The sequence below is a fragment of the Parasteatoda tepidariorum genome, chromosome 1 (assembly GCF_982258835.1).
Source record: "Parasteatoda tepidariorum strain Cologne lab strain chromosome 1, Ptep-v5.0, whole genome shotgun sequence".
NCBI classification, from domain to species: domain Eukaryota; kingdom Metazoa; phylum Arthropoda; class Arachnida; order Araneae; family Theridiidae; genus Parasteatoda; species Parasteatoda tepidariorum.
In genome coordinates, this window is record NC_141755.1 from 100,395,766 (window position 1) to 100,416,925 (window position 21,160).

The following is a 21,160-nucleotide window of genomic DNA, read 5'->3' on the forward strand; positions in this document are numbered from 1 at the left end:
ATAATGTTATCAGAGTTAAGAACATACTATATTTAAAAGTTAAAACATTCTGAGGAACTTTCAAATTTTCAAGTTTTATCTTATTACCAAATTACTCTGCGATCCTATGCAAAGAAGGCAGTATCTCCTGAAAGTTAGTGGAGGTACTGCCTTCTTCATTAGAACGCAGAACTACCGCTTTTACTGGGCGATAAATCGATGCATCGGAAGATGTCGATTCTATGTAATCATCGTTGATCCTATGTTTGGATAGGCAATTTTTCGAACCATCGGAAATTGTGATTTACTGAGATGTGTACGATATTTCCCGACGTATCGTTGATATCGATGTCTACACGTGCGATGTTGAGCCTTATTCCCGATAGTACACCGATATACAAGCTCGCGCGAAGAGCATTTTCCTCCGTAAGTGTGCGGTGTCGATGATCGTAATCTTTTCCCGTCTTTTTTACATCGCGACTCACCGTTTTGTTCACATGATGAATCCGAATCTGGTCAAGAATTGAGGTGTTGTTCTACCACTTAGTTATGGAAGGGTTTTCTTTTAATTGTGTGTGCAAATTATTTAGATTTTTTTTACAATCATTCCAGCCGTTTAATGTTTTTAAACAGCTATTTTGCAGGTATCCACGCCTTTAAATATTGAGAAATAATTATTAAAAAAAGAATGCGAGGTTAGTTTTAAGAAAATGCAATTTACTAATTGCGAATTTACGCAGTACTAAATGTAAAACACTAACGTACCGAAACATCGCGATGCATCAAAAATATCACGATGTTAGCGAGGCGATACATCGCGATGCCAAAATCTTAACATCACCCATTCCTACTACCGGCTTCATGTTTCACTATCGGCTTCATGACCTATGTTTTCTTCTTGTGCAGCCGGCGGACGTTTCGAGGTGGATGAGAGGTCCGGTGAAGTGAGGACACTGGGCAGTGATCCCTTTATGCTGGACAAGGAGTACGTACTGTACGTGAAGGCTGAAGATCACAACGGGATGACTGAAGACAGGCAACATCAGTCGACGGGAGAGGAGAGACTGTCCATCATGGGGGGCAAGAGACCCCCTCAGTTCTATATGCAGAAGTATGAAGCCACCATACCCGAGAACCAGAAGAAGGATTCAGAGTAAGTAAAAATAGTAAATTCTATCTAACTTTTGTATTCATTGTTTTTACACAACAACACTGAGTTTCGTAACAAATGCAGGGCAACGGTTGATATCAATGAGAAACTAAAAGGAATTGTCCCTTAAAACCAAGAAATTTACCGGTTTTATAGTTTTCTACGTGTATATGTATTTCCATACAACTATTGTGCGTAGTCGTTGCAAATGTTAAGTAAATAGTAGTAAGTTCAATTGGCTCAGTGAAGAAAACTGGTCTATTTTGATAAATCAAGATATTTCTATGAATGGGTCAGTAGCTATGGTATTTCTTAATTCTGTATCACCTTATTACAAGTCTGCAAAGTATTTAAAACTATAATGAACACGATGCTTAAATGTAAAATGCTGTTTATAGATATCAACACAGACCAAAGAAAATACACTAAAACCATTTACAATGAACATTTTCTATTTATTTAAAGGAATAAATGAGATCATTATATGATTACAGATTCAATTACATTTAATGCCGTTTTCAATAAATAATTTTAAAGTACAATTTCAAACAATTTGCCTCAATATGATTTTCATAGTTTGGCCATCAAGCTATTTTCAGTAAACTCGGGCCGTATTCAGTAATACTCGGGCAGTATTATTGGTATGTGTCCGTGAGTTTGGTTATAACAAGGTATGTAGCAAATGCCAATATGGCTAAATAAAGCAGTTTTAAGCTTTATCAGTTATAACTAAAGCAATTTTAACGCCACACAGATATTCTTAATTTGTTTTCATTAAAAAAGTACAAATTTAGTTCATTCTTTTGCAAGAAATTTATTTGATGGTGAATTAACTCATCGTTTAAAAGGCTTATAAAGTATACTAAACTTTCAAAAGGTAGTTCCATAACTAAGCAATAATGGAGATGGCCCTAGGAAGAAACCAGTCCAATGATAGCAATACTCTACGATATATTTCTTAATTAGTACCTCGCTAAATTTACAATAAGCCAAATTTTGAAGTTGCTGATATAGTGGTTTATTCCCAAGTCAAAATTCTTGATGGTACCATCAAAACATTTTGATGGTTTATGTTGGTTTCAGTGCGGTTCATGATGGTCCAACATCATTTGATGATCACCTTCCAACATTTTCCATTATGCGTTCATGGGTTTTTGATGTGCCAACAAACTTCCCTCATTCCATGATGGAAAATGCTACTTTAAAACCATGATGGTTAACCATCAAGGAAATTTTGATTCTCATGGATCAACAATCGGTGATGATCCATGATGGTTCCAACTATGTATTTCCATGATGGTTTAATGAGAATTTGTTGGTTCTCAGGAATATATCATCAAAGCAATTTTTTTTATGTTGGACCATCATAAATCCGTCGAAATTCCTACATTGGGATGTTATTTGTTCGTGATTGTTCCAACAATTGATCTTTAAGATACTGTGATGGAAATTTCTGATGGTTCAACATGAACAAACTATCAAAACAAGTTGCTATTCTTATGTTGGACCATCATAAATCCGTCCAAATTCCTGGATTGGGATGTTGTTTGTTCATGATCGTTCCAACAATTGATCTCTAAGATACTAAGATGGAAATTTCTGATGGTTCAACATGAACAAACTATCAAAACAAGTTGCTATTCTTATGTTGGACCATCATAAATCCGTCCAAATTCCTGGATTGGGATGTTGTTTGTTCATGATCGTTCCAACAATTGATCTCTAAGATACTAAGATGGAAATTTCTGATGGTTCAACATGAACAAACTATCAAAACAAGTTGCTATTCTTATGTTGGACCATCATAAATCCGTCCAAATTCCTGGATTGGGATGTTGTTTGTTCATAATCGTTCCAACAATTGATCTCTAAGATACTAAGATGGAAATTTCTGATGGTTCAACATGAACAAACTATCAAAACAAGTTGCTATTCTTATGTTGGACCATCATAAATCCGTCCAAATTCCTGGATTGGGATGTTGTTTGTTCATGATCGTTCCAACAATTGATCTCTAAGATACTAAGATGGAAATTTCTGATGGTTCAACATGAACAAACTATCAAAACAAGTTGCTATTCTTATGTTGGACCATCATAAATCCGTCCAAATTCCTGGATTGGGATGTTGTTTGTTCATGATCGTTCCAACAATTGATCTCTAAGATACTAAGATGGAAATTTCTGATGGTTCAACATGAACAAACTATCAAAACAAGTTGCTATTCTTATGTTGGACCATCATAAATCCGTCCAAATTCCTGGATTGGGATGTTGTTTGTTCATGATCGTTCCAACAATTGATCTCTAAGATACTAAGATGGAAATTTCTGATGGTTCAACATGAACAAACTATCAAAACAAGTTGCTATTCTTATGTTGGACCATCATAAATCCGTCCAAATTCCTGGATTGGGATGTTGTTTGTTCATAATCGTTCCAACAATTGATCTCTAAGATACTAAGATGGAAATTTCTGATGGTTCAACATGAACAAACTATCAAAACAAGTTGCTATTCTTATGTTGGACCATCATAAATCCGTCCAAATTCCTGGATTGGGATGTTGTTTGTTCATGATCGTTCCAACAATTGATCTCTAAGATACTAAGATGGAAATTTCTGATGGTTCAACATGAACAAACTATCAAAACAAGTTGCTATTCTTATGTTGGACCATCATAAATCCGTCCAAATTCCTGGATTGGGATGTTGTTTGTTCATAATCGTTCCAACAATTGATCTCTAAGATACTAAGATGGAAATTTCTGATGGTTCAACATGAACAAACTATCAAAACAAGTTGCTATTCTTATGTTGGACCATCATAAATCCGTCCAAATTCCTGGATTGGGATGTTGTTTGTTCATGATCGTTCCAACAATTGATCTCTAAGATACTAAGATGGAAATTTCTGATGGTTCAACATGAACAAACTATCAAAACAAGTTGCTATTCTTATGTTGGACCATCATAAATCCGTCCAAATTCCTGGATTGGGATGTTGTTTGTTCATGATCGTTCCAACAATTGATCTCTAAGATACTAAGATGGAAATTTCTGATGGTTCAACATGAACAAACTATCAAAACAAGTTGCTATTCTTATGTTGGACCATCATAAATCCGTCCAAATTCCTGGATTGGGATGTTGTTTGTTCATAATCGTTCCAACAATTGATCTCTAAGATACTAAGATGGAAATTTCTGATGGTTCAACATGAACAAACTATCAAAACAAGTTGCTATTCTTATGTTGGACCATCATAAATCCGTCCAAATTCCTGGATTGGGATGTTGTTTGTTCATGATCGTTCCAACAATTGATCTCTAAGATACTAAGATGGAAATTTCTGATGGTTCAACATGAACAAACTATCAAAACAAGTTGCTATTCTTATGTTGGACCATCATAAATCCGTCCAAATTCCTGGATTGGGATGTTGTTTGTTCATGATCGTTCCAACAATTGATCTCTAAGATACTAAGATGGAAATTTCTGATGGTTCAACATGAACAAACTATCAAAACAAGTTGCTATTCTTATGTTGGACCATCATAAATCCGTCCAAATTCCTGGATTGGGATGTTGTTTGTTCATAATCGTTCCAACAATTGATCTCTAAGATACTAAGATGGAAATTTCTGATGGTTCAACATGAACAAACTATCAAAACAAGTTGCTATTCTTATGTTGGACCATCATAAATCCGTCCAAATTCCTGGATTGGGATGTTGTTTGTTCATGATCGTTCCAACAATTGATCTCTAAGATACTAAGATGGAAATTTCTGATGGTTCAACATGAACAAACTATCAAAACAAGTTGCTATTCTTATGTTGGACCATCATAAATCCGTCCAAATTCCTAGATTGGGATGTTGTTTGTTCATGATCGTTCCAACAATTGATCTCTAAGATACTAAGATGGAAATTTCTGATGGTTCAACATGAACAAACTATCAAAACAAGTTGCTATTCTTATGTTGGACCATCATAAATCCGTCCAAATTCCTAGATTGGGATGTTGTTTGTTCATGATCGTTCCAACATTTGATCTCTAAGATACTAAGATGTAAATTTCTGATGGTTCAACATGAACAAACTATCAAAACAAGTTGCTATTCTTATGTTGGACCATCATAAATCCGTCCAAATTCCTACTTTGGGGTGATGGTTACTTATGTTGGTTACCATCAAAAACATAATGGTTCATGATGGAATTGTCGATGGTTACCATCGAGATTATGTTAGCCATCAATAGAAAGCCATCAAAAATATTAAGGATAACGTTTGTTTTCTCTTTCAGTATAATCGAGGTGAAGGCGAAATCCTTCGCCGACAGAGAGATAAGGTATACCCTTCGTGCTCAGGGTAAAGGAGCGGGCACCTTCAACATAGGACCCACGACCGGTGTCGTGAAACTGGCCAAGGATTTGGATTATGAAGATCTTAGGCAGCCAAAGTCATATTCTCTTATAGTGACGGCTACGGAAGATTCTGGTGGTTTTTCCACTTCTGTTGAGGTAATGCTTTTTTTTTTCACAGTACCACTAGGTGTTACTTGCATGCAACCAATTTAATAATTAACTTGTACTATATTCTATATTTTGTAATTTTGAACCATTGTGACTTCGTAAACATCAAAATTCTCAATAAATTCTAGCTGACTGGGCTCGTTCCTAGGCTGGTGTGGAGCCGGACCAGTAGCCAAGCTTTGGGCTATATGGTAAAGGGTCCATGACGACCTAGGTACATGTCCAAAGCTTGGAGGAAAGAAAAGTACCACTGGGTGTTTGGGAAAGCCGCAGGCTGGTAACGCTGTGGGCGAAAAGAAAAAGAAAAGTTGTTGTCAATGTAAACAAAATATTAAAACAACGAGACAATGTCAAGATATTTTTCGCTTTTTGTATCAAAGTGCAAAATTTCGTGGTGTTTCTGTCATAGCCCTTTGAAAGATAAAACCTTGAAGACCAAAATTGGTTACTCAGCAGTTTTTAAATTAATTATAAATGTACAATATTGCTGAAGCAGATTATAAAAAATATGATGTAAGACTAGAATTCAAAAAGTGACTTAAGAATGTAAAGGAGGCTGAAATAGATTCACGATCCTCACGAAGTTTTATTTAAACCTTGGGTGATAGATGAAAGCGTTCACCGCACGCAGAACAAACCACAAGTGACTCGTATATCCGCAGCAGAACAAAAAATATTCTAAATGTCACTTTTGTAGCACTCTTTATGTGCCGCCTACTGCTATGTGGATGTGGTGGCATTTCCGGTCACGAGTTCTTTTAAATTAAAAATCTTAATAGCATCCTCCATGTCTCCCTATAAAATTTTGTTTTCAACCACGCTTTCCTATTCTTTTCATCATAATGAAACACATTTTGGAATCTTTAGTTGATGCGACCTGATTTTTCGTTGACTTCCTAGAAAAAAGTTTCCTAACAGTGGTTAAGATTTTGAAAGAAAAAAAATAATTTTGAATTTTGTAGAAATTTGCACACTCTTTTTCTAGATAGAATTAATACGATATTCGATGAATTTTTTTTTTTAATAAAAATTAAATTTCAGCTTTCGGCAAAAATGTAGAAGAAAAAAACAATGTTTGATATTGTTGTTTAATAAAACAAATTGCACTCACACAAAAAAGCACATGGACTTCAAAAATAGAGTTAGAACCTAATGGAAAGAGGTTCCAAGAATTGCTTGTGATAGTCTTATATTCGTTAAATTAAAACTTGAAAAAAAAATATTCTTAGCAGGTTGCTTATCTCTTTTTTCTACCCTTTTTGTTTAACTTGAAGAAGTTGAAAAATCCGTATAATTTACAGACGTAATGCAAAATGCCAAAATATTGGCTAATTAGGCACACTTGTATTGCTGTAAAAAATTAAACTAAATAAAATCAACTTGTCTACGAAAAAAAATGGGGTGGATGGTGCTCTTATATTTTAAACTTGTAGATGTAAATTTCCTTTTTTTTTATCCATACATATTTTCAGCTTCGATTTCATGAAGGAAAAAAAAATCATTGAATTATGTTATGTCTACATTTATTTGTGATGAGAAAAAATAAAAAATAGAGAAAAAATAGAGATCATTTAAATAAAAATTATGTAATCTTTTGCTTATTTTAAGAGATTTAGTACTTTTAAAGTTGTTCATTAATGTTTGTTTTCATGTTTCTTCTTAAAGCCTATTTTATTTTATAACCGTCTTTGAGCAGCAGACTCAATATTGAGTTTGCGGCTATCATTGTTCAACTCCGTGGTCAAGTATTGGGAAAAATTTACTTTTGTGCGGGACTTTTTGGTGGCAGTAACCTTCATTCACGTTACACGGAGAGGTAAACCACGAAAACCTCCCACCTTTAACCTGATGGCAAGGGACTATGGCTGGGCAGCGATGTCATAGTGGGCAGTACCGAGCTGTTGAGTAGGACCAAGCTGGATGCCAGAAGCCTTCTAAGCTTAAGATCGATTTTTACACACTTATCAGGGTTAGGCATATTTTATTTCATTTTATATCCGTCTTTGAACAGCTGACCCAATTTTGGGTTTACGACTACTAATGTTCAACTCCGTGACCTTGTAATTTTGGACCCAATCCAGAAGACAAGGAAACTCCTGCACCAGTACCCCCAGAAGTATTGTTTTTTTATGGGAACACGGAGGACTTTGTTACTCAACAGATTTAACGTGCATCAGTCACCATTTACTACACGGGGAGTCTTCGGCCGGCGGGAATGGAACCCACGAACTCTTGGACATGGACCCAGTCTCCTACCAACCAGACTATCCCAGCCTTAGGGGTAGGCATAGTCACCATATTCATTTCACTTCTTCTCGAGTTGCTAGTACCTAATTAATGTGATTGTGAAGCCTCTCTGACCGAGCGGTATCGCCCGCCAAACGCTGTGCAAAGCGTGGAGGTAGCGGGTTCGAAACCAGATGTTACCTTGGATGTATCTTTGAGCTGTCCTTCTATTTGACAAAAGTTTATAAGCCTAAATTGAGTGCGCAAGCTTGCAAATGTATGTAATTCTAATAAACCAATAAGCCTAATTAATATGTTATTATGGATAAATACTATTTTCTTGGTAGTTTATAATTTGTGCTAATCTGTATTTCACATATATTTCATATTAATGTGACATGATATTTTTTTTTGTCGACAGCTTACGATCAAAGTGACGGATGTGAATGATAACGCACCCAGATTCGAACTTCCGGATTACCAGGCTCACAATGTGGATGAAGATGTCGCCGTGGGGACATCCATATTACAAGGTAATTCAACTACTTTTCATGACTATATTTCATGAAATTAGCTTCTCAATTAATGCAATTTTCAGCGATAGTTTGTTTGTTGTCAAGCAGTGAAGTCAGTCGAAGTATCGGTTTGCTGTAAGTGTTTAAGAGGAGGGATATGAATAAATAAATAGAAACTGAAATGAATCCTAATCGCTTTTCTTTTAGTAATCCAAAGTAGAAAATAATTATTTGGGAATTTTTATATTGAAAATATACACACATAATAAACAAAATGTGAAATGAAGTTAGAAAAATGTATTTAAATTAATAAATAAATAAATAAAATTAATGCAATTTTTTTCACCTTTATTATATTCCATATAAATCAGCAGTTTTATTTTGATGCTGAAAAAATTTAGCACTCTGCTAGTTCGGAACATGGGTGAAATCGTGGCAAACATGACATCCTTCTCCAATCCATTCGAGAAAGATAAAGGAAAAACGTATATTTTTTTGTTAGTTTAAAAGTATTTTAGTAAACTGCATATGCTACAGATCATCTTCAATAGTTTAAATCCATTTGGATAGAGAACTAAGAGATAGACACAAAATAAACTCTAAAGTTGGAGTCTTCAAAGACATTTCACTGCTTCGAAGTCATAAATATTGCTAATTGTTTCACACATAAAGTGTAGCTTATAGCTCATATAGAGTTGAAAAATTCATTCAATGTTTTGAACCTGCATTTCTTTCTTAATATCTCGATTCAATAGTATACAGAACACAACACTCAACCATATCCAGACAAATAGCTCCTTTTTTCCAGGGCTCTATCTTTTAATAGCCGTTAGTGGAATGCTAGGTATTTTTGATCCTGGTCAGATCACGTGGATGACGCCTGAGCCGGTACGTCTCTTTTCAAACTTCTACACCACAATCAGCAAAAGGTTTTTCAGCCCTGATAGCTTTCCCTTAATTCGTATACGTGCAAGTTCTTTTGTGGGTGGCCAGGATCGAACTCATGACCTTCACCTGTTCATCACAGTTATGCGCCTCAGCTCAGTTTTAAATGATATTCTGGTAACACCACATTTTATGAGCGTTTTAACCATTTTTGTGATAAAAAAAGGAAACATCTCCCTGTGTATGAGGAGTAATAGAATTATAGAGAAGAGCAAGTAACCCAATTAATGTGCCTTTTTTATCACATGATTATTATTAATCACTACTAGATTTACCGGGATAATTAACCGGCAGATGTGTGTGGTCCTTTACCAGTTATACTCTATTTTTTAATGCTTTTTTATGGTTCAGGACACTGCTAGTTTTTCCTGGTATTTATTGTCCCACAGTTAAGACACGGGTTCCCAATAGGTCACTGAAGTCAAGCATCACTGGCTGCGGTCAGTGTGCGGGTGGGTGACCACTTGGATCAGTCTGCGTAGGGACCGAGGATGTGCGGTATTGGTCCTCGTTAAACTGTTCTACCGTAAAGTGCTCGATTTCGGGGCCAGGTCGGCGGGCTACAGAAGCGGGAGTGCCATCCCCTCTGCAGAAGATCAAAATTGTGATGGCATGTCTTTGGATCATCCTCAGGGATGTATCTCAGACCGTCGCCAATAGCCCATTGTACAGCTCTAGTGCGACGTACATGAACTACAACAACATCCTGGTATTAATGCATTGTTGTATACTAACGGTTGATGACTATTTCCCACTAAATACTTTCCTGGTTATTTCTACAGTGTCGCCTTTTTTTCCAATGTTACAGGGGTAAGCCATTGTCCAATTTCGATCCTCTGCGGAGGGGATGGCACCCCCGCTTCGGTAGCCCGACGACCTGCGCGCGAAGTCGAGCCCTTTACGGTAGAACAGTTTAACGAAGACCCATACCGCACACCCTCTGTCCCTACTCAGACTAATCCAAGTGGTCAACCACCCGCACACTGACCGCAGTCAGTGATGCTTGACTTCGGTGATCTGCTGGGAACCGTGTCTTAACGATCAGTCCACTGCGGGACCATTTCTGATTGATATAAGGTCAGTGTAATTTTATTTTAGATTGCTTAAAACACTCAATATTAATAAAGACTTTTAAACACATAATGATTATGGTTAAAAAATTAATTAATCTTGCTTATTCCACCATTTAAATTTATTTTCTAAACTATGTCACAATAGAAAATTAAAAAATTTCAATTCTTAAATATCTAACGTTGCCGATGAGCAGCACATATTTTTTCCCACTCTGATAGAAAAAATACTTTTTTTTTTCGATCGATTTTTACTGTTTTTAGCTGCCCTAATATAGTGAAGCAAAAATCAGTTGATAGGTAATTATAGGTAGGAAACTTCGAATTGATTAAGAAAATTTTCCTAACCCACTTCAGTGAAACGTGTTAAGTTGTTAAAGTCCAATAAATCATAAGTCTGCTTAAGATATTGTAATAAAAACTAGTAGACCCCCTTCATTCAAAGTTTTAAAATTTTTGGAATTCTAGACCTTTAATTTATTCATTAATATGTAAAATATTTAAAGATAGGCTTGAAAATTTCGAAATAACAAAGATAGAGTAAAAGTATAACACTCAACTAAAAGATAATTTAAAATTAGTAAATTGCCCCCACACTGATCAATGTTTTAAGTATTTGATATTGCTAGATTGTTTTTAGAGTGCTTTTTATTGAAACTAATGAAAATGAGATTCAAGACCGATATTCTTTAGTTTTGAGTGTAAATCACGATGGTATATTGAACGAAATTAGCTATTGGATGATTCTTAAGATAGTTCAAGAACCATGCAGTGTATTACATTTTAATCCTTTTCCGTCAAATGAAGAAAATATTTGAAATGACTAAGTTCACGTGAGAATAATTGTCATATAAAAATAATTTTAAACTGATAAAGATCAGATCTTTCAAATGTTCTTTTAAGACAAAACTTTTAAATTGTTAAACCAAATCTATATTAGTTTTTAATCAAGATTGTTTCAAAAAATATACAAAACGTCAACTTTTTTTCTAAATAAGTTATTGGAAATGAAGAATTAAATTCGGGGTACCAATAAATACCACTTTTAATAAGAAAGTGCGAGCTGTTGCGACAAGGCTCGTGCTGTATTAAAATTAGGGCTTAAAATGATGTTTGTTTCAGAAAGATGCTGCCCGATATTCCCTACACTTATATATCTTTCTATTCTATGCTAAGTGCGAAATTAGTAACGAATCCGGATAAAAAAACTCACTGAGATTCTATCTTGATATTAATATTTATTTACAGAGTTGAAATACTGTTTTGGATTATAATTTTCTCATTATTTCATTTGCCTAAGTTTAGTAATTCGAAGTTTCCAAAATCATTCGGTGAATACGCGTGAATCCCCCTCCCCCGCATGCTCATTGCGCTGAAGAAACTTGTTCATTTAGTTAGAAAAGGATGACAATTAAATATAGCAATAATAAATTTCATGAAAAGAACTTCTTTTTATACTTAAGTTAACTTATATTTAAGAAACTTATGTTTTATTAACATATCTTTCCAGCAAGACAATATTTTTATTGATAGTCTTGACTATTTGTTGTTCTAAAAATAAGAAAAGTTTATATAAAGAAACAGCCTTTTTTGCGTTATTTTGTTAACATTTCATTTGTTTGCATTTTGCTTTTTCGTAGAATAAATTCTAGAATATCTAACCTAAAGTTAATTTAGAATATATCGAATAACCTAAACCCTCTAGAATATATATATTTCCAGCAACATCATTTTAAAAACAGTACAATAAATAACATCATGGTGTGTAGCGTTTTTAAAAAGTGCTTAACGGTGCTTATTTTCGATTTTCGTTTTTTAAAAGCCCTTAAAGGAGCTTTTACCATGGGGTGTTTTTAAAAGCGCATATTTGATGCAATAGTTGGGAGTCCGCGTGTGCGTTTACAGAGCTGGATTCGGCTATATTCTTGCACTCTCATACGCAACTCTGCTGCATTTTGCGAGATATTCTCAATTTCAGGCTTCATTTTCCACCCTCTGAAATCGAACCGAAAAATCTATCTATCATGGCGACTAATGTAATCAAGAAAAGAGTTCTTTGTTAGAAACTAGTTATTTCATCATGATCATGCAAAGTCTTTGAAAATTATTTTGCACAGAATGCATAGCATTTTTAAAAAATGCTTAGTTTCGATTTTCGTTTCTTAAAAGCCCTTAAAGGTGCTTTTTTATTGGCAGTTTTTTAAACAAATGTTTAATTTTCCTTTTTCGAAAATGAGATTTTTTTCTTTATCATGTCGATTTTCGCCACGCATTATGCAAAAGCGTGGTTTTCGCATTGTTCTATTCAACGTTTTCACAATTCATTCAAACTTAATCTATTTCGGCGTACAATCGGTCCATAGCTTATGAAAGCGCCAATCATTTTGCATATTTGATGAAATATTTGCGGGTACGCATGTGCGTATACTGAGCTGGATTAAGTGGAATTATTCTCGCACTATCACGTGCAACTCTGTTGCATTTTGCAAGAGATTCTCAACTTCAGGCTTCATTTTCCACCCTCTGAAATTGAGCCGAAAATCTCTCGATCTTTTCATGGCGACTAATAAAATCAAGAAAAAGAGTTCTTTGTCAGAAAATCATCATGATCATGTAAAGTCTGAAAATTATTTTGCATTTCGTTAATGTATATAGTGCTTAAAAAGTACTTTAAAGGTGCTTTTTTTATTGAGAGATTTGGCTAATCACCCTGCTTATATCATTACTTTTTCTTTTAGTGTCTGCAAGTGATATGGATCAAAACAAGAATGCCGAGATTGAGTATTCTCTGGACAAAGAAGACTTTACCATCGACAACAAGGGTGTCATCTACTCCAATAAGCGACTGGATGCGGACATTAACAACACTTACGTCCTAACAGTTAGGGCGACGGACCGGGGAGATCCGCCACTCACCGGAACGGCCACGGTCCGTATTTACACGGAAAACAAAAACGACGAACCGCCTAAGTTCAGTCAAGATGTGTATACGCCGAATGTGGACGAGAATGCTGGACCCAACACCCTGGTGACCACAGTAGTTGCCAGCGACAAAGATGGTGACAATATATACTTCGGATTTGTTGGAGGTGGCACAGTTTCTGGCATGTTTCAAATTGAAGAGAGAACAGGTAAATTCTCCTTTGATTTTTATTCACGAAGTTATAAAGTCGTATTAGTTCATAGTGTTTAGTTTTACTCATTGTTTGCTAACAAAAGAAGGATATTCTTTAATGACCGCTCTTAACATATCTTTTCTGAATCATTGCCAAAAAAGAAGTGAACGAATTCTGCACATTGAGAGTTGTTAAGTAATATTTAAATGAGAAAGAATACTGGCTTTTCCGATCCTGACGTATCATTGTTAAGATCGGTCTGAGCGAGGGAATATTAAAATGATCAAAAACTAGTTTATTTGCATTCGCTATTCAGTTACATTCTCAAATAAACTGATTTCAGGTGACTTTAAACCTTCCCTCGGACTTTCCGAACTCTATAATGTTTGATCAAAACTGGGTTTTGTTTCAAATATTATTTTTTAGGTATCTAGAATGCACATTTCATTGATATAAGTTTATTTAAAGGTTTATTAAATATATGTTAAAGGTAGCCATGAAGAAGTACCATGTATATGCTGTGCATAGAAGCATATACAAGGTGTTCTAAAATGGCCACCTTCAATGTATAATTTTAATATGCTTGCTAAAAATTATGTCAAAGGAGTTCACTTCTAAGCCGTTCCAAATTGATATTTTAGCTAAGGAAAAACTAAAAACAATAAAGCTTCTTCCTTGTTGAAATATTACAGAACACTAATCTGTAATCTCTATTTTACATCTTTTTATTGTTGCTGGTATTTCTAAAAAATATGCTGATAGTACCTTGTAATACATTCATGTCGAAAAATGGCATAATTTTTTTTTTGTTGTGCCGGTTTATCTTAACTAAAATATGAAATTAATCAATCAATTAATGACAATTAGATTACATTTCAGTGTACAAGCAATATAAAACAGCTGTAAGTAATTTACCAAACATTTTCTTTCGAAGAAAAGCCCTGAAAAGCAACACATTCTGAAGAGCTTAAACATTCCGCAAACATTCTGAAGAGCTTAAACTTAACTTTCTCAAAATGTCACTTCATATTCAGACATAATTTTGTGTATATGTTGTTGTTGGCGAGAGCAACTAAGGCACTGGGGGAGCGATTGTTGTTGTTTTCCAGTGGCGCCGTCTATGATAACGAATCTAACTTCCTCCACACCCATACGTCACACCCGTTTTATAGGACGGACCCATTTCTTACATCCATTCATTCATCCAGAGATCTTAATTTTAACCTGAACCATAGAACGAGCACTCTCCAATCCAGTACCCCTGCAGGGAAAATTTGTTATGGAAACATGGAGGACTTTGTGACTCGACAGATTTAATGCGCAGCAGTCACCATTTACTAAACGGGGAGTCTTCGGCCGGCTGGATTCGAACTCCCGTTCTTACGAACGGGACTCCAGCACCTATGTACTATTCAAAACCAAACCAAGTATGAATACATAACGGGAATTAGTTCTGAATAAAATTTAAGTATTTTTTGGTTATCTCTATTTTCTTATCTCACGTTCATTTCATGTATATATATATATATATATATATATATATACAGTACCCTTCCAAATTATTAGGGACATTTAAAATTTCTAAAAAATTGTTATTTCTCAAAGTGTCATAACTTTTTCAAATATGAATCAATTTTCATAAAAATGTCTGGATATCATGTTCAGGTCTTCTACTTTCACCTAAAAATTACTAATTTAATTTTATCTAAGTTTTTTTGCAAAAATTGGCACATTTGAACAAAGCAATTTTTTTTAGAAAAAAAGTAGAGTCTGACAAGTTGCTACCTTGTAACAAAAATTTTTGCATTAAAATTATTATTTACACATTAAAGTACAAGTCATTAACTTTAAAACGCGCTAAAGTAAATGACTTTACGATTTTTTTCGGCCGAGATATGAGATTGGGAAAATTTTTTGTCATTTATAGTGAAAGTGAAATTATCGTGAATTCGAAAATTATTTAGTATTTATTCTTCAGCTTAAAGACATCAACCTATTGACTATTTTCTGTTGAAAATTTGTTAGCTATTATTTATTTATTTATTTATTACGTAAGGTTCGCATAAGTTTTTATTTATCACAGTTGAGAAGAGTTTAACTTTTGTATAAAAATAAGTGGCAAAATAAAGTTAAATTTCTTAAAAATTTCTTGTGTCGTTTTTTAAAATTGTTATTGCAAATTTACAGATAATGTTCTTGTTTGTAATAATGTTTTAAATAAATAACTTAATTCATCCGAATAAGAAAATTGCAAAAAAATAATACTAAATAATTTTCGAATTCACAATAATTTCGTTTTCACTTTAAATGACAAAAATTTTTCAAAATCTCTTATCTCGGTCAAAACAAATCGTAAAGTCATTTACTTTAGCCCGTTTTAAAGTTAATGACTTGTACTTTAATGTGTAAATAATAATTTTTATGCAAAAAATTTTGTTACAAAGTAGCAACTTGTCAGATTTGACATTTTTTTTCTAAAAAAAATTGCTTTGTTCAAATGTGTAATTGTTTGCAAAAAATTGAGATAAATTGAACTAGTAATTTTTAGGTGAAAGTAGAAGACCCGAAAATGATATCCTGAAATTTTTATGAAAATTGATTCATTTTTGAAAAAGTTATGATACTTTAAAAAAGGACAATTTTTTAGAAATTTTAAGTGTCCCTAATAATTTGGAAGGGTACTGTATATATATATATATATGTAGTTCAAAATGAAGATAAAACAAAGAAAAATTATAGACATATGAAAAAAGGGGGGGAAATAATAAGTAAAAAAAATAACAGACAACAGTTAAAAAAAAAAAAATTTTTTTTCTTCTTTTTATTTTTAAAACTGTTGTTCGTTATTTTTTTACTTATTATTCCCCCCCCCCTTTTTTTTTCATTTGTCTATTATTTTTCTTCGTTTTTATTCTTCATTTTGAGCATATATATATATATATATATATATATATATATATATATATATATATATATATATATATATATATATATATATATATATATATATATATATATATATATATATATATATATATATATATATATATATATATATACATGGTACCACTTCAATGAAATGAAAAGTTTTTTTATCAGCCTATAGATTCTAATGTTTTAAGACAGACAATTATTTCAATTTTTGAATTGTATTCATTGACAATTGAGTGGACTATGCTTTAATGGTCAAAGATGCTAATTAAAAATAGTGTGTTTGTAACATATAAAATATGTACCAAATTATAGTAAATAACATGTTGGTTTCTAATAGGTGTGATACGTCTTATAAGTGGACATATTCAGTTGGATAAGGACAAATACGAGCTTAATGTCACTGCACGTGATGACGGGGCTTGCTGCAAAAATGGTGCTCTTACTACGCACACCAGCACGGCCCTGGTCGTCGTCTTCATAACGGACGTCAACGACAACAAACCACTCTTCGAAGAATGCAGCACATACGCACCCCAAGTTGAAGAAGGAGCTCCCAGCGGAACACAAGTTATTAAGGTAAGACTGTCACTATCAGAAACATATACAGCGTGGTTCCAAAATTCTACTTAGTTCACAGGTTTACAGTTGGTCCACACAAGTTGCAGGTTGAGTTCACATGTTAAGGGCTGACTGATTTTAAAATCAAGAATCTCGGAGGCACAGAGCATAAAAGGAATGAAACAAACGGTTATAGGTTGTCTCACACAAGTTACAGGTTGAGTTCACAGGTTAAGGGCTGACTGATTTTAAAATCAAAAATCTCGGAGGCAAAGAGCATAAAAGGAATGAAACAAACGGATACAGGTTACAGGTTGTCTCACAGAAGTAACAGGTTGAGTTCACAGGTTAAGGGCTGACTGATTTTAAAACTAAGAATCTCGGAGGCAAAGAGCATAAAAGAAAGGAAACAAACTGTTACAGGTTGTCCCACACAAGTTACAAGTTGAGTTCACAGGTTAAGGGCTGACTGATTTTAAAATTAAGAATCTCGGAGGCAAAGAGCATAAAAGAAATGAAACAAATGGTATGTTTGTTTCATTCGTTTCCTTTCAAAATTTTCATTCTCTGTGAATGATATTTTTAAAAGAAAATTAAAAAAAAAATATTTGTGTAAGTGTATTGACAGTTTCCTGTCCACTGTTGTGTATTGATGTCAGCAATCAATTTCAGTCTCTTATTTAAATATTTATTGAACTGGCCATTCAGAACTTCACCTTATTGTTACTAAGTTACAGACATTGGAATAATGTGAACCAATGCTGCCTCATAGTGATGGCTAACTGCTTGTATTGGGAAATCCGTTGTCTTATATATCCTTTGGACACTAAAATGTTGAAAAATATATTCGTAAAAACTATTGGTTGAAATACATTGGGGTAAGAAATTAAGAGAATTTGCAGACTTGGTCGATTATCTCTAGAACTACTGGACCGATTTTAATGTAATTTGATATGTACGAGGCTCATCCAGAAAGTAAGTTTCCCGAATTTTTTTAAAAAAAGAACTCACACTTTCAGGAAGATATTTATTGGCAACAAGTACAGCAATGTTTCAGCTATTTTGCAACATAGCCACCACCAGAATTGAGACCCTTGTCGTATTGTGGGATTGACTTTTGTAACCCTCTGTCGTTGAACTCTGCTACCTGTGAATGAAGCCAGCGTGTGACAAACGTCTACCGTCACTGTGAAACACTGCGGAAATTGTGACGTGCCATTCAAAAGAAGAGTCGTTGAATGGTTACTGCAGGTGTTGCACTCCTCCATGACGATGCATTGTACACATACGGCACGACGCACAGCAGCTGTTTTGACGGAATTTGGCTGGGAGTTGTTTGATCATCCATCCTACAGCCCTGATATTGCTCCCAGCGATTTTCACGTTTTCTTGCACCTCAAGAAATTCCTGTCCTCCGGTGAGCATTTTGACAACGACGAAGAGCTGAAAACGTCTGTCACACGCTGGTTCCATTCACTGACGGCAGAGTTCTATGTCAGAGGGATACAAAAGTTGATCCCACGATACAAGTGTCTCAATTCTGGTGGTGGCTATGTTGAAAAATAGCTGAAACACTGCTGTATTTGTTGCCAATAAATATGTTCCTGAAAGTGCGAGTTCTTTTTTTTTAAATTAGGGAAACTTACTTTCTGGATGAGCCTTGTACATTGATACAATACAAAACAAGTAACCATTCAATAATTGTAATACACACGCATGATTGCGCGTAATGCTCGTTAGAGTCGGAAGGTTTGAAAGAGCGGTTGCAGAATAAACAAAAATAAAAGGGTTAATCGGGGATATGGTCCCCTCTTACAGATATACAGGCCTAGCAGCGTGATTTCATGCTTGAAATAAGGCACTTTATCATTTGCTGTGGCAATTGTCCTGAATGGTAATTTCATAACTGATAAAGTGCCTTATTTCAAGCATGAAATCACGCTGCTAGGCCTGTATATCTGTAAGAGGGGACCATAGCCCCGATTAACCCTTTTATTTTTGTTTATTCTGCAACCGCTCTTTCAAACCTTCCGACTCTAACGAGCATTACGCGCAATCATGCGTGTGTATTACAATTATTGAATGGTTACTTGTTTTGTATTGTATCAATGTATGCATACTTCAAATTACATTAAAATCAGCCCAGTTGTTCTTGAAATTATCGACCGAGTCTGCAAATTCTCTTAATTTCTTACATGAGTGTATTTATAACAGTCTGTAAATAAATAAAACAAACAAAAAATATATATCCAGATGCATGGGTCTGAAATTATTATTTGCTTAATAATAAAATCTAAACATGATTGAGGCATACTACTGAAAGTAAATGGTTAAATGAATCTAAAACCATATTATTAAAGAATAACACTTAAAGGATAACCTAGTGAAAGGCAGTTCAACTTCATAAATTTACTGACTTTCGATTATTAAACTCCCCTCCCTTTGTTTTTCTCAAGTTAATCATGTTTGGTATGAGTATGGATAAGTCTTAGCTTTGCACATGTAGTTACTAATTTGCGACTCTTTATGTGTATGCTGTTTTCTATATTCTTTTTCACTAAAACTCTAAAATTGCGCATTGGTTGAAGCTGTTATGAAATATCTTGTATGATAAAAAACGTGCAGTTGATAGGTCATTTTACCAATATAATTGACATGGGGTGGGTCTCTGTAAACCATATTTTTTGGTATTGTAGGGCAAAAATTACCAAAAAAATAATATGAGAAATCACATTAAATATGTTTTTTTAATATTTAAAAAAAAAAAACAGATTATTTTTATTTTAGTTTTGATAATTGATGTACTATTTGTCTAAAATGTAATATTTCATCAGGTGAAAGCTATCGATAATGATAAAGGTCACAATGGTCAAGTGAGATATTCCATTGTCCAGCAGCCCAATCAAAAAGGAACAAAGTTCATCGTCGATGAAGTTACAGGAGATATTCGTACCAATAAGGTAATTAAATAGGATCCCATATTTTTCTATAATTCGTTGAATCTATAAATACAATCAATGCATTTAGTAGATCAATTTTATAATCCTTAAAAATGTTATTTTCAATTTGTATTCCGATATTATATCTTAGGTATATTTACAGTTCAACTCAAGATAGTGTTTTTTTTTAAATCTAAATCTCTTTTATCTAAAATAAAATACGACGTAAATTAAGCCTTTTACAACTGAAGGTTTTTTAAACAATCTTACAGCCTCTTTGGCAGAAATTAAACTTAAACATTTTAAACAGGTGAATGAAATTAAAATTATCATCCTTTTAAAGGAATTTAATCTAAGGTTTCTTACTGCTCCGGAAAAAAATTCGTTTCTGTACGTGTTCTATTAGCAGTGATTTTCGAAGTCAAGGAAATATGGATGTTAGGAAGGAAATAAACTAAAAAAACTTTATTATAATTAAGTAAAATTGTATATTGTCAATTTTTATGTATTACAAACACAAAGAATAAGAATTTTTAATTCATTGCTCAAAGCATTTTTTACATATACAGGGTGCTTCCATTGTACATTTTCCTCAAACATATTTCTTCTAACTATTATTATTTCCATAATAATAATTATTCTTATAATTAATATTATTTCTTCCAAGAACTTGTGCTGTCTTGATTGCTTTGACATTTATTGCTCGATAGTTTCGATCTGGATTGAAACTAACAGTTAGTTAGAAATGAAGTAAAGCTATCAAAAAAAAATATAAGCCACTTAACAAACTTTGGTTTTTAGTTACGAGTACAATAACAATATACAGAATGCGTAGCATTTTTACAAAGTGCTTAAAGGTGCTTATTTTCGTTTTTTATAAGTCCTTAAAAGAGACTTTTTTATTAGGTGTTTTCAAAAGGTGCTTAATTTTCCCTTTTCGAAAACGAGATCGTTTTTCTTTACTATGTCGATTTTCGCCACGTATTATGCAAAAGCGTGCTTTTCACATTGTTCTATTCATTGTTCGTTTTCACAATTCATTCAGGTACAATGCATTTCGGCTTACTAACGGTCCATAGCAAATGAAAGCGCCAATCATTTTACACATTTGATGAACTACTTGCGGGTCGACATCTGCATCTACCGAGCTGGATTAAGTGGGAATTATATTTTTGCAATATCATGTGCAACC

General features: G+C 33.9%; 1 protein-coding gene across 2 annotated transcripts in view; it reads left to right on the forward strand.

Annotated features, from left to right (window-relative positions):
* Positions 1-21,160, forward strand: part of CadN (neural cadherin) — a 532,539-nt gene that overhangs the window by 114,176 nt on the left and 397,203 nt on the right. For both annotated transcript variants that reach the window (XM_087149551.1, XM_087149545.1), the window contains exons 4-9: positions 886-1,132; positions 5,437-5,653; positions 8,313-8,424; positions 13,160-13,552; positions 16,809-17,047; positions 19,864-19,989. In XM_087149551.1, coding sequence (XP_087005677.1) covers positions 886-1,132; positions 5,437-5,653; positions 8,313-8,424; positions 13,160-13,552; positions 16,809-17,047; positions 19,864-19,989 — 1,334 coding nt within the window. The remainder of the gene's footprint in view (positions 1-885; positions 1,133-5,436; positions 5,654-8,312; positions 8,425-13,159; positions 13,553-16,808; positions 17,048-19,863; positions 19,990-21,160) is intronic.